Source organism: Echiichthys vipera (assembly GCF_963691815.1).
Source record: "Echiichthys vipera genome assembly, chromosome: 10".
Lineage (NCBI taxonomy): Eukaryota > Metazoa > Chordata > Actinopteri > Perciformes > Trachinidae > Echiichthys > Echiichthys vipera.
In genome coordinates, this window is record NC_139835.1 from 1,147,626 (window position 1) to 1,160,878 (window position 13,253).

The following is a 13,253-nucleotide window of genomic DNA, read 5'->3' on the forward strand; positions in this document are numbered from 1 at the left end:
ACGTGGGTCGACGGGAGAGCGCAGCGTAGCAGTGAAGAGACACACGTGAATCGGTGTGATCATGGCGTCGGTTCAGGAGCCAGAGGTCCAGCTCGCACAGAGATTAGCGTCCAACGAGAAGCCGATCCGGACCAAGGCCATAAAGAAACTGAGGAAATACATCAGTGTCAGGTCTCACTACGCCACAGGTAAGCTAGCCTTTCTGCGTTAGCCAGCTAACTTTGACTGGGCTTGCTAACAACAGTTCAAATATTAAGCTATTATTATTTTTTGCTTGAAAAGGGGTCATAATAAATGAATGTTTGAAACTTGCTTGTTGGTTCAAAGCCAAAGTGGCCGTTCTAAAGGGCCGTGGTCCCAGCCAGAAGCCTTTTTGGTACTGGCAGCTAGTGCACACGTGTGGGGACTTTAGTTAGCCTTCATTTATGTGTAACTAGCTAATGTTCTATCTGACCGCCAATTCATTGTCACATACCAACAATAACCACAACCGGCGTTGTAATACAGCCTTGTTATTTCACTTGTTGCAACATATCATTGTATGGTTAAAGAAGCAATCAACAGGGTCTGCAATGGGAGATTATGTCCACTGTCAAAATGTATTATCGATTAATTGATTGGTTGTCTAATCCATAGGTTTTTAAGGTGTGAGGAGGCAGGGCTCCACTAACTATGACATCAGTTAGCAAAGTAAGAACACAGAATAGGCTAAACTTGTGTGATCTGGCTAAAAATGTTCTAAGGCCCATGGTCTCAGACTTTGAAAGCCTCTTCTGTCGGCCATAACATGTCAAAAAAGACTACCGCGAATAAAGTTGATGCAGTCAGCAGATTTGTGTGCAGTTGACCGTATCCTGGACTCAGGAAGTGTTCTGTCCTCTGTACAGGTGGATTCACAGGTGATGAGCTGCTCAAGCTATGGAAGGGTCTGTTCTACTGCCTGTGGATGCAGGACAAACCACTGCTCCAGGTATGTTCTGCCTGGCTTAAGCCCCTTTGAGGGCTGTTATATCCCAGTACAGGTCATTTTTATATTAAATATAACTATTTATCACAATATAGCATAGAATAGAAATACTTTATTGATCCCAAGCTGATATTTTCCAGATAAATTATTCTAAAGAAACTTTATTTGTCCCAGAGCGGCAATTTGTGAAATAACATGTTCCCTGACTGTGCCCGTGTGAACAAGATAGCCTACTTGAATTAATGAAAAGTACTGAGTATTTTCTCCTTTTACTAAGAACTTTAGTGCAAAATGAAACAGATTCAAGCCAATTTATAGAGATTCACACTCTAGGGTGTCCGTGCATCCTTTAAAAGTCTTAATTAATTTCATGTGTCTAAAGTTTAAGGCCTTTAAAATGTCTTAAATTCAAAAATGGTCTTAAGTTTGTCAGGGCAGTACTATTTAAAGTCATATTTTTTTTTCTTTTTCTTGTGGGGCTTTTCAAGAAGGAGATGTAGAGAGCTTGCTTTTCTTCTACAGAAGAAGAAGAATTCCTTTATTAGTCCCGCGAATGGGGAAATTCAATTTTTTTTTTTCATTTCACACACACACAGACCCGAAATACACACACCTGCATGATTTTAGAGCGAGGGTGCTGCCAGTGACCGGCGTCCCGAGTAGTTGGGGGTTCGGTGCCTTGCTCAATAGCACCTCGGCAGTGCCCAGGAGATGAACTGGCACCTCTCCAGCCACCAGTCCACACTCCATTCATGGTCCACACAGGGACTTGAACCAGCAACCCTCCGGTTCCCAGCCCAGTCACCTATGGACTGAGCTACTACCGCCCCAAATATGATAAATCACGAGCAGTGTCTCCTGGATACTTAGGTCGCACTCACACTGTCCTTCCGCACCGGGCCAAAACTGTGTTTCAAGTACCCTAAAGCCCGGGGCGCGGTGCGGAAGGACAGTGTGAGTGCGCTCTTATAAATCACTGGGACTATACACTTTTAGTAGATAGCAGAATACTGCCACAATTAAATATTTTTACAAGTACTATTCGACCTTGGCCTTCCAAAACGCTCCACACGGACTGAGATTGAGTGGCTCAGCTAACAGAAGCTAATTAGCAACAAGATGCCTCCCTTTTCCAAGGATGATTACCACAAACTGCTCCAGAAGATAGCAGTACTGGAAGCAAAAATGCTTCGGTTCGAAGTAAACGTGGAGATAAATGGACAATAGGGGAATGAAAGTACTCTGCCGATAACCCAAAACACTGAAAGGGAGCAGGCGAACAGAAAGCTAATTAGCACCACCAAGACACGGCAGGAGCAAGGAGCATAGATTTGCTCCACTTTCACAAGACTGCCCAAAAGAAGGCTCATCTGACCAGAGAAAGGTATGAGGCTAAACCATATGCTAAAGGGCTACAGAAAGAGCTAACCACTTGGCCTCAAACTTTGATAGTGGGTGACGGAGGTGTGAATGAGATCACACACCAAGGTACTCTGTTTTCCCAATGACATGGTGTCTGATGTCTCAAAGAAGATCCTAAAGACTGCTGCTGAGCATCTTACACTGAAGTCTCTCATAATCCACACAGGAGCCCTTGATGTTGTGAAGCAACAATCAGAGGTATTCAAACAAGACTTAATTGATCTAAAAAACAAAGTTCAGTGTTTAAATGCTGAAGTGTTTTTCAGTGGATGTCTACCAACAGTTCAGCGAGGAGATGAGATTTTCAGTAAGCTGCTGATGTTTATAGCTACTTAACGTGTTATAAAGTACACCACAATTGACTCAGGGCCTACTCACACTGTCCTTCTGGCTGGGGCCAAAACCGTTTTTTCAGCCAAAGTCTAGTACCTTTAAGCAGTGTGAGTGCACCCGCTCCGCGCACAACTGCGGCCAGCGGGCTGTCCACGGCCCGCTTGAAAGAGGTGGGCTTTAGCGGAGCCATTTGCACATGTACGAGCACGAGCGTGCGCACGTGTACGAGCACGAGCATGAGCCCTACGGCAGTAGCGTTATGTGCGCCTGTTCGGACATGTAAATAGAAGGACGGACCATGCGCAGCCATTTAACAACAACAACAATGGCGGTGAAAGGTTCATGTTGGTGTGATGCGGAGGTGGAGTGTTTACTGCAGATTTGGTCGGATGAAAAGATTCAAAAAACAGTCGACAAGACGCACAAAAACTCCGAGGTCTGTGGAAAGATTTGTAAACAAAGCCACACACACGCGATCAATGCGTGCGACGTGTTACGGCGTGATGGCGTATGGACAGCAAGAAGCATTGGCCGGCCCTGGCAGTGTGAGTACAAACGGGGCTGGGGCGCGGGGGGGAGAGGGAGGGGGGACAAGTACCCTAAAGTCCGGGTCGCGGTCCGGAACGACAGTGTGAGTACATTCTCAGGCCTGGTGGAGGTCTGTACTCTAATCAGACCATTTTCTAATAATATAAATTACAATATTATAAATGATTGATAAAAATGTACATGCTGTGATTATATTACCAGCACTGATTGATTTAAAATGGATGGACAGTTAAACAGTTAGCCTTACTTCTGACTGCCTCCTCCAACTTTGATGATGAAAAAAGTTCACAAGTTCACTAACGTTACATCAGGGGGATATTGATGTTATCCATCTCTAACCTGCAGCTCTCTGAGCTCTTTGAACAAGTCCTTATGTCTGTCAGCTCCATGTTTCTCCAAGTTGGTCGTTGGTCCGACAGGCTTTGTGGTGTTCATGGGCTTGACACTGTCAACTACGTTTTTGCTCCGTGCGTCTGCTTATAAACATACCTAGGACGGTCGGCAGGAGCACTCATGTCTGTCTCACTCTGACTGTCCACGCCCACTCTGGCTGCAGGCAGTGATGAAGCAGAGAGAAGCTGCACACAGACATGCTGTCACACAATGTTCATACAGTACCGATACTAATAAAACGTGAAATAGGTCCTGATTTTAACGGCTGGGTACCGTGGTACCTTTTTAGTATCGGTGGACCATGCAACACTAGTGCACACAAGTACTGTATGTACCTAGGTCCCAAGAGCCCTTTCCAGCATGGCGCGCTTTACGGGCTCAATCTTATTCCCCCTGCATGCGCGCTTCACCTCCGCTGCTACTAATACCATCCTAGGGGACACAATGCTCAGTTTGGGATGACTAAAACACCTGTTACTTTCTCCTCTGTTGTTGTTGTTCAGCACTTGTATATGTAGGATGTGACTGTTCGTCTTTGTTGTATTTGTCCCTCCTCCACTGTGATTGGACATCTGTGACAGTGACCATTTGACCAAAGTTGAACATTTTTCATCTATCAGCGACCAGACAAACTGCCAACATGCAGTGTTCGTGCTCAGGAAAAGACACTTAAGTTTTGGTCACTCGGAAAGGTGTGTGTAAGGCTGAGCTGAGTGTGACGTAAAAATTTTTTCATTGTTCATTTGGCCTAGGTGCCAGGAAAAACGCATAGCAGGAATAACCAAGATTTTATATATTGAATCCAAATTTTGGCACATTTTGTTACTAAATTCCACGATTCCGTCAGTGTTTACTAGTGATGGAGTCATGGAGCCTCATGAGGCATTAGTTGTATTTATTGAGTCCACTAGATGGAGCTCTTGGTTTAAAGAAAATTGCTCAGTGAACGGTGATTCAGTGTGTTTTCAACCCTTTGTTGAACATAAAGAAAATGCTTCATATAGCTGATTGAAGCCTCATTTGCCTATCACTGGTGTTAACCACGTCACAGAAATCTTAGGGCCCTGCAAAGTATTAAAACTCTGCTTCACAGAAGCTTTGATGTCATTTGTCCATCACTAGTTGAAAAATAGATAAATATTGGTTTTCTATCGGCCTCAAAATTCCATAGAGGTCTGAACAGCATCTATGAATGTTGAGATATGTTAACTTAAACTTAAATGTACTTATGATCATGTTCAGCCAACCACCTCTCTCCTCCCTCATTTGCTATTTCTGTCTCCATCTTTCTTCTTCAGGAGGAGCTGTCAAACCAGATCTCCAAGCTGATCCACAACTTCCATTATATTGACGGACGTAAGTGGCCCACATGTGATTTCATAATTTCATGTGATTTGAGGCACACAAGAAAAGCCCTGTACTTTTCATGATGATGATGATGATGATGATGATGATGATGATCATCCCTGCAGAGTTGTTATTCCTCGAGAGCTTCCTGCAGACCTTCAGAAGAGAGTGGACTGGTATTGACAGGCTGCGGATGGACAAGTTCTTCCAGGTTAGTGTGAGGAGAGACGTTTGTCAGACTTCACACCTCTCCCTCTGGAGACTCAAAAGTCTTCATCCAGCTTTTTTCATACATGCGGTAAAACTCAACACCTGCGCATGTAAACACTGTTCTTGGGTTATTATTGTGTTTCTGGTCGAGAACGTGAAAAAACAAAACAATAATAGACCGTTACCTTTAAACTGAGGGAGGACTTCACAACGGCAGGTAACATTACTACCAAGAAGACTCGTTTCTGTGGTAATTCTGTCCAAAAGTCATTTTCCCATTCAACCCCCTTTCATGTATACGAGGGGAATTTCAATAACTGGATCATTCCCTCAACCAGGCTAAGGCCATTTTCGGGTTACTGACGTGCATGTAAAGGCACTGTAAGTTGGTCGTGTTGGCTCCCTGGGTCTGTATGGATTTAAAGCATTGTTTACAGACGGGCTGAGTGGTGTCCATGGGCTTGATACTGTCAACTACCTTTTTGCTCCGTGCGTCCGCTTATAAACATGCCTAGGACGATCGGCAGCAGCACTCATGTCTGTCTCATTCTGTATCTATCACTATAAAACAGTGCCCACTTTTGCTGCAGGCAGTGATGAAGCAGAGAGAAGCTGCACACAGACACGCTGTCACACAAAGTTCATAAAGTACCAATACTAATAAAACATGAAAATATATTGTAACACTACTCCAGTGTGTAGATCCACTGTGTATCTAGTTATTGTTTCATCTCACTATCTATATATCTATATACAGTATATAAAATTGAATTGACATGTCACAATTGGAAATTTGTGTAAATAATAATACAATGAATGATTGCTGAACATTTAGCAGTTTCAAGGTCCTGGTGTTCATGCTGGCTCACACTGTTAGGGTTTACTGGGACACTTGAATAAAATAGAGATTCAAGATTATTTTTAGGGCTTTTATTTCCTTTTTTTCACACATCTGGTAACCTGCCGACACTCGTGCTTGGAAAACCCAGAATAACAAAATAAACCATGCTGATATCAACGCCGGATAAGGGAAATAAGTGAACAGCAGGAGCACAAACAAGTCTGACCTGTTGTGCCTCTCCACCATTAACACCTCACCACCTGCCAGGAATGACTGTCGGGTAAACATGCCGCATGTGGAGAATGGGGAGTTTGATCATTAATGAAGTAGTAGCAAAATACACTTTATCACATGAATTTTTGGAGATATGGTTTCCAATCCAAAAGCTGATTATGTCCCTCTGTCTCTTTTAATAGCTGGTTCGCTTTATGTTCAGACAAACCTTTGAGATGCTGAAGAGGAAGAATTGGGACAGCTGGTAAAGTATTCAAACAAAACCATTTTGGTCACGTTCATTTCTTTTTGAAGTGAGTAACAGTTTACTGTGTCTTCAGTGTGGTGGGCAGGTTTCTGGAGCTCCTGACGGCCCAGCTTCTGCAGAGCAGCAGTGGGGCGCCCAGCGGGCTGCAGTTCCACATCCTGGACCTTTACATGACTGAATTGGCAGCTGTGGGTTCAGCAGAGGTACAGCACCACTGTTTTTTTCACAGCATTTTGCACTTTTTCTTGGCTAGTTCAAGGTTTTTAGAAGTAAAACTAACTAAGAGTAAAGAGAGAGTAAGAGTAAAACTAACATGTCAACATGGTCTGAGGTAAGTCAGGAATGTCTTGGACTGACGATGATTCCTGAGGCACTGAAGACCTTTTTGGAAGCACAGTTGAAGCAGAGATACCTTCTTGCAAAATCTGCAAGTTGAAGTATCCTGCCTACATTCATTTTCCACAAGATGAGGGGATCTTCATCTGCGCTCAGTTCTGGCATTTTGCTGTATACCAGGATCTAACCATTTTACTTATCTTGTGTGGAGAGCCCTGCTTGAGATGATGTGGCATCACTGCCTTTCTGCTCTCCTTCAATGATTGAAAGCAGATGCTTCAAATCAATCTTTGACTTTTTTAATGGCCTGCTTTGGCTTGAGGCCTCTGCATCTGTTGCCATGGGAATTTCAGATGCGCAGCTCCATCATCCGCATTTCCCACTTGCTCCAAAAGACTTTTCTTCACGTCATCCTCTAGAGCAACAAAACTGTCCTTAAATCTTGGATCTAGGTAGGTGGCAGTGTTAAGTTAATTCCGATCGTTGGTCTGATTGGTTGAAGGACTGTCCAATTGCGTGTAGCCATTTGAACCACACCTGCCTCTTGTGCTGAAGAACATGACAGCAGCCTTCCCAGACCAACGTGCAATCTACGATCGAACTTGGTCTGAGAATAGCCAGGCTACATAATTGCAAAAACTAATTCAAATCTGTTTAGAAAGGTTCTTTTGCCTAAATGCTCTGTTCCCTTCTAGGGTTATGTTTTTACATAGAGAAAACAGTTTGTCCTGTTCAGTAACCAGAATAGTTAAAAATCAATGTAAAAAACGTGATAAAATCGTGATCGTGATTTTACTGTAAAAATCGTGATATATCTTTGCCACATTGCCCACCCCTACGCTCCCTCAATGCAGCTCAGACAAAAGCGAGAGCAGCTGAAGAGGAGTTGGTTAGTTCTCACACCATTTATAACCGGGCCATAAAGTGCAGTAGGAGTGTGTAATACTTTGTGCTGCAAAACACAGAACTCAAAGCCTTTTTTTGTTTTTTATTTAATTGTTGATTGATTTATAAGTCACTTTTTTCTTTCAATTTTGTGTATTTCATGTTGATATTGTGCTTCCGGTTATTGCAGTTACCTGTGTGACATTTGGCACATGTATATATGACTTGGAACTGAATTTGTTTTTGTTTTTTCTTTGTGTGAAAAAATATTGGTATATATTGAGTATCGTCATTTAGCTAAATAATATCGAGATATGATTTTTGGTCCATATCGCCCCGCCCTAGCGTCTTGTCGCTAAATCGGGGCATCTCAATGGCAGCCAAGTTCTATAGTTCGAGTGCATTTAGTACATTTTAGTTTAAGGAGTATCGAAGTTTGAGTGGTCTGATAATGAACTGAACTGCTGTTTAAATCCCTTCCTTTTAATTTAATAACATGTGTTTTGCCATTAACAAGAAGGGTACACTGGGATGCTGACATCCATAATATAGAGTCTATAGTGTCTAAGTACAGCCTCACAGAGCTGCTGGCATGACATGTTTACTTTGATGCTTGGTTTATTTTTCCAAAAGAACTTAAACTAATAATTTAACAATGGTTCCAGCCCTTTATCATAAGGAAATTCATTAATGCCTCACTGATCCTGAACTGGTCTTTTCTTTCTTTTCACAGCTCACTGCTGATCAGAACTTATTATTCATTGAGCCGTTCTGCAAAACCGCAGCCAAAACCAAGGAGTAAGTCCATCAGCTCAGTTTTCTCTGCCTCATTTATTCTAATGCTGTCTCACACTAGAAATATGTCATTACAAAAGTTACCAAGTAGCTGGGGATGAAAAATGCACCTGTCATGAAGAACAGATGAGGGGAGCTGTATCCCAGGTAAATGTGTGTAGATTTTTAGTTTGATTTCAGATACAGATTCCTCTGTAATTGATGCTATTTAATGGGTTCAGAGTGGGTAGAGAGCGTTGGGTTCAGAGAAAGTTGGAAGCTTGTTGTTGTTAGGACATGGAAGAAGAATGTTTCATTTACGAAATTAATGACTGAAGCAGCTAATTTTTGTTGGGGCCTGACAGATATGGGATTTTCAAGACTGATACTGATTGAAAGAAAGTGAGAAATGAACTGATACTTTTTAAATGTCTCTCGCCAGCCGCTCTCTGTTCAGAGCCATCTGCAACAGCATCCTCAGCACTATTATTGAGCAGGCCCCCTTCGCTATTGAAGCTTTGATTAAGGAGGTGAAAGCAGGTGAGGACTCAGCACAGGCTTCTGAAGAGGACGACAAAGATGACCAGCTAAAAGAGCAAATGAGCAAAACAGTCGGCAAGAAAGTCCCATGGAAGCAGATAAATGGTAAGTCTCGAGAAAACAGCATACATTCTTCTGGAATGGCTTTTTGTTGATTAGAACATAAATAAATTGCATTGAAAATAATGACACTCCAGAGTGGTGTCCTACATTTTCCATTTTTAGTCAGCTTATATTTTGATTGATTTACAAACCCCAAGTCCACGAGTTATCCTTTTCAACCTGTATTCAACTGAATATGCTACAAAGACAAGATATGTAATGTTCAAACTGATGAACTTTTATTTTGTTTTGCAAATATTCACTCATTTTGAATTTGATTCCTGTAACACGTTCCAAAAAAAGCTGGGGCAGGGGAAACAAAAGACTGGTAAAGTTAAGGAATGCTCCAAAAACTCCTGTTTGGAACATTCCACAGGAGAACAGGTGAGTGTCATGATTGGGTAGAAAAGGAGCATCCCTGAAAGACTCAGTCGTTCACAAGCAAGGATGGGGCCAGGTTCACCACTCTGTGAACAACTGTGTGAGCAAATAGTCCAACAGTTTAAGAACAAGGTTTCTCAACGTACAACATAAGAACAGCAAGGCTGAAAACCAACACTGACTGTGACCTTTGATCCGTCAGCATTAAAAACTGACATCATTCTGTAAAAGGATATGAACACGTGGGTTCAGGAACACTGAGGACAAAACCACTGTCAGTTACCACAGTTCATCTCTACATCTACAAGTACAAGTTCAAACTCTACCATGCAAAGAGAAAGCCATATATCAACAACACCAGAAACACTGCTGCTTCTCTGGGATGAGCTCGTCTGAGATGGACTGACCCAAAGTGGAAAAGTGTTCTGTGGTCTGAGAGTCCACATTTACAATTGTTTTAGAAATCATGGACGTCGTGTCCTCTGGGCCAAAGAGGAAAAAGAGCATCCAGATTGTCAGAGCTAAGTTTAAAGCCAGCATCTGTGATGGTATGGGGGTGTATTAGTGCCAATGGCATCATGGGTAACTTTCTGTGAAGGCACCATTAAGGCTGAAAGGTACATACAGGTTTTGGAGCAACCTGCTGCCATCCAAGCAACATCTTTTTCAGGGACGTCCCTGCTTGTTTCAGTAAGACAATGACAGGACACATTGTGCGCTTGGTAGTGATAGAGTGCAGGTACTAGACTGGGCTGCTGCAGTCCACACCTGTCTCCACTGAAAATGTGTGGAGCTTTATGATGAGCAAAATACAACAACAGAGACCCCAGACTGTTGATCATCAAGCAAGAATTGGAAAGAGTTCCACCTACAAAGCTTCAACCATTAGTGTCCTCAGTTCCCAAACACTTACTGATTGTTGTTAAAAGGAAAGGTGATGTAACACAGTGGTAAACATGCTCCTGTCCCAGCTTGTGTTACAGGCATCAAGTTCAAAATGAGTGAATATCTGCAAAAAACAATTAAGTATCTTGTCTTTGTAGTGTATTCAGTTGAATATAGGTTGAAATGGATTTGCAAAGCATTGTATTCAGTTTTTATTTGCTTTACACAATGTCAGGATTTGTAGATACCATGCAGTTATGTCAGTTTAACAGTGACAATGTGACATAAAAGACCCAAAACTGTACAAGTGTTCTTTCTCTTTTCAGTTCAGCTTCATCTGGGTCTTTGGCTTACATGTTAGCAAACAGATTCAGAGCAACATTATCGCCCTGAATACATTGTTAGTTTTTACTTATGGGGTTCCTCACTGTTCCATTCTCTGTCCTTTATATTTTCTGTTTTGGTAAAAGCTGCCTGCATTCATTTTTTGTGTTGCATCAGAGCACTACATCAAGCTGAATACTTTCACCTTATGTCACTGTGGCTAATGTGTTAGCAAACCGACTCAGGCAGCCCAGTGTTGTGGGAAACAGAAACAGTATGGGTTATATTCTTACCTTTCAAAGCCCTCTATATATTTAAATGTTTAGATATGTAATGTTAATTTAGAGAGAAAATGTGAATTACCGTAGGCTACTTTGACCACTATGGACCTTTTTGTCCTTATTGGCCCTAAAGGAAGTAAGAGGTTAAAAATGAGCCTTCAACCAGCTGTAGCTTACAGATCTAATCTATCATTAGGGACAGGTAGCTGCCTTCTGAAACTGTTACAGCTCGAGGCTAAATTATTAATTGTATTAGACTGTACTATTAATAAGCTCAGATATTATCAATTGTTTTGGTAGCGGACAATGTTTGGCTCAGACGCTCACACTCACACACCCCTCGTCAGACAGCTGCTAGCTGAGCAGGTGACTAGATGTGGTCACCAACCACGTACATAGGCTCATGATTATTTAGTCTGCACTTTTTTCATTACTATCCAAAGTGTGTTTGTCTGTCACGTGATGAAAGGTGCTTTACATTATGAAATAGTTTATTTTTAGTAATGGGTCAATTGTGCTGGTTTCTCTTTTTCAGGCAATATATCAAATGAAGAAGAGGGTGATGATGACGATGAGCTTCTTCACTTGGAAGACTCGGACACAGAGGTGTCATGTGATGAAGACAGCGGACCAGTCCTACAGGTGAAGGCTTTCTCTCTTTTCTCATTTATTATTTTCATTTGTGATGGTGAAACATGTCCCTGTTTGTTTGATGCATGTCTTTTCTCATGTCTTCTATTGTTCTGTACTCTACATAATATCAGTCATACTCAGATCCATACTCATGGTTCTGCATTTAATAGCCGGATAACTACAAATTAATTACTTTTAACAATAATGCTGCATATTTTCTAAAGTCACCAAATTATTCTCGTGTGGATGAACTTTTTCATCTGTAAGTGGACACTCGTAGGCAGGATTTACCTGTTTAGATGAACATGTGGCAGTTGTTCACATCATGAACAACTTATTAAATGCTCGACTGTAATGGTACATGTGTTCCGGCAAGATTTCTGCTCATGTTCCAAACGTTGTGCCATATCCCACAGATCTGTGTTCTGAGAAATGGATGATAGTCGTCATATTTTGAGAAAAAAAGTTGTAATATTATGAGAATAAAGTCATAACTTAATGAGAATAAAATAATATTTATATTTTAAATATAATATTTCAACAACAAATATCTACCTGCCATATAATCTGCTGTGCATTATTATAAATAATAATAATATAGGATGATGATCACCCAAACTAAGTGAAAACACTCCTGATCAGGCATAAATGTCACCATTGTGTGTCTTATTGTCCAGTCAAGTGTTATTTTCACCACCTCTGATAAAGTGGACCTCACAACCGCTTCCCCAAGCTGTTCAGTGGGACGCTTACACAGCCACTCGGTAACGCTGCCTCTTTTTCCAGTTTTATGGCGGATTGCAGCCATTGCTCTTGAGGTTGCGTACAGTTGCATCTGTGAGCCTAGTTCCAACAGTTCCTAAGAACAGTCCTCTGCTACTTTCATGTTTTTCCTGAGGGGGACAAATGTACCTGTTCTAAACAGCGAGTCCAGTTAATAAAGTCTAACCAAAACCAATCATTTTGTTATTTTAACTGATAATTGTTCGAAGTAGGGGGTAGAAAGTAGAGTAGGGCTCATTGCCCCACCTTGTGCCCCTCGTCACAGCCCCTGATTTGGCGTTACAGCTGGTGTAATATTTTTGCAAGATGTCTTATCGTTTCATCTCTGTCCTGGATAACATATACGTACAAACATAACTAGTGTAAAGGAAATAAAAACTGATGTCTCTTGACTCACACTCTGAGATCTGTTGTTGAGGAAGTCCCAGATCCAGCCAACCATATTAGTGCCCAACCCAACACGCTCAGTAAGCTTCTGCAACAGCAGGTGAGGCTGCATGGTGTTAACAGCTGATGACAGGTCCACCAGAAATAGTCTGGCATGGTTCTTACTCTCCTCTAAGTGCTTAGAAATGAAGTTAAGCAAAGTTATAGTTGCCTCCTGGAAACCCTGTTGGTCCAAAGTATATTCAAGAAGTGATTACACTGAAAATAAATATAAACGCAACACTTTTGTATTTGCTCCAATTTTTACACAACCACAGCACCTAAGCCCTCCAGAACCACATGAAAAGTCTTCCATAGATGGCATATGTTAAGTATTTCATGAATATGGACGCTGTCTTA

General features: G+C 41.8%; 1 protein-coding gene across 2 annotated transcripts in view; it reads left to right on the plus strand.

Moving 5' to 3' along the window:
- Nucleotides 1-13,253, plus strand: part of rrp1 (ribosomal RNA processing 1) — a 30,312-nt gene continuing 17,059 nt past the window's right edge. For both annotated transcript variants that reach the window (XM_083921507.1, XM_083921508.1), the window contains exons 1-9: nt 1-188; nt 888-970; nt 4,963-5,020; nt 5,137-5,222; nt 6,479-6,540; nt 6,617-6,746; nt 8,498-8,562; nt 8,981-9,183; nt 11,587-11,693. In XM_083921507.1, the coding sequence (XP_083777633.1) occupies nt 62-188; nt 888-970; nt 4,963-5,020; nt 5,137-5,222; nt 6,479-6,540; nt 6,617-6,746; nt 8,498-8,562; nt 8,981-9,183; nt 11,587-11,693 (921 nt within the window). In that variant the 5' untranslated portion in view covers nt 1-61. The remainder of the gene's footprint in view (nt 189-887; nt 971-4,962; nt 5,021-5,136; nt 5,223-6,478; nt 6,541-6,616; nt 6,747-8,497; nt 8,563-8,980; nt 9,184-11,586; nt 11,694-13,253) is intronic.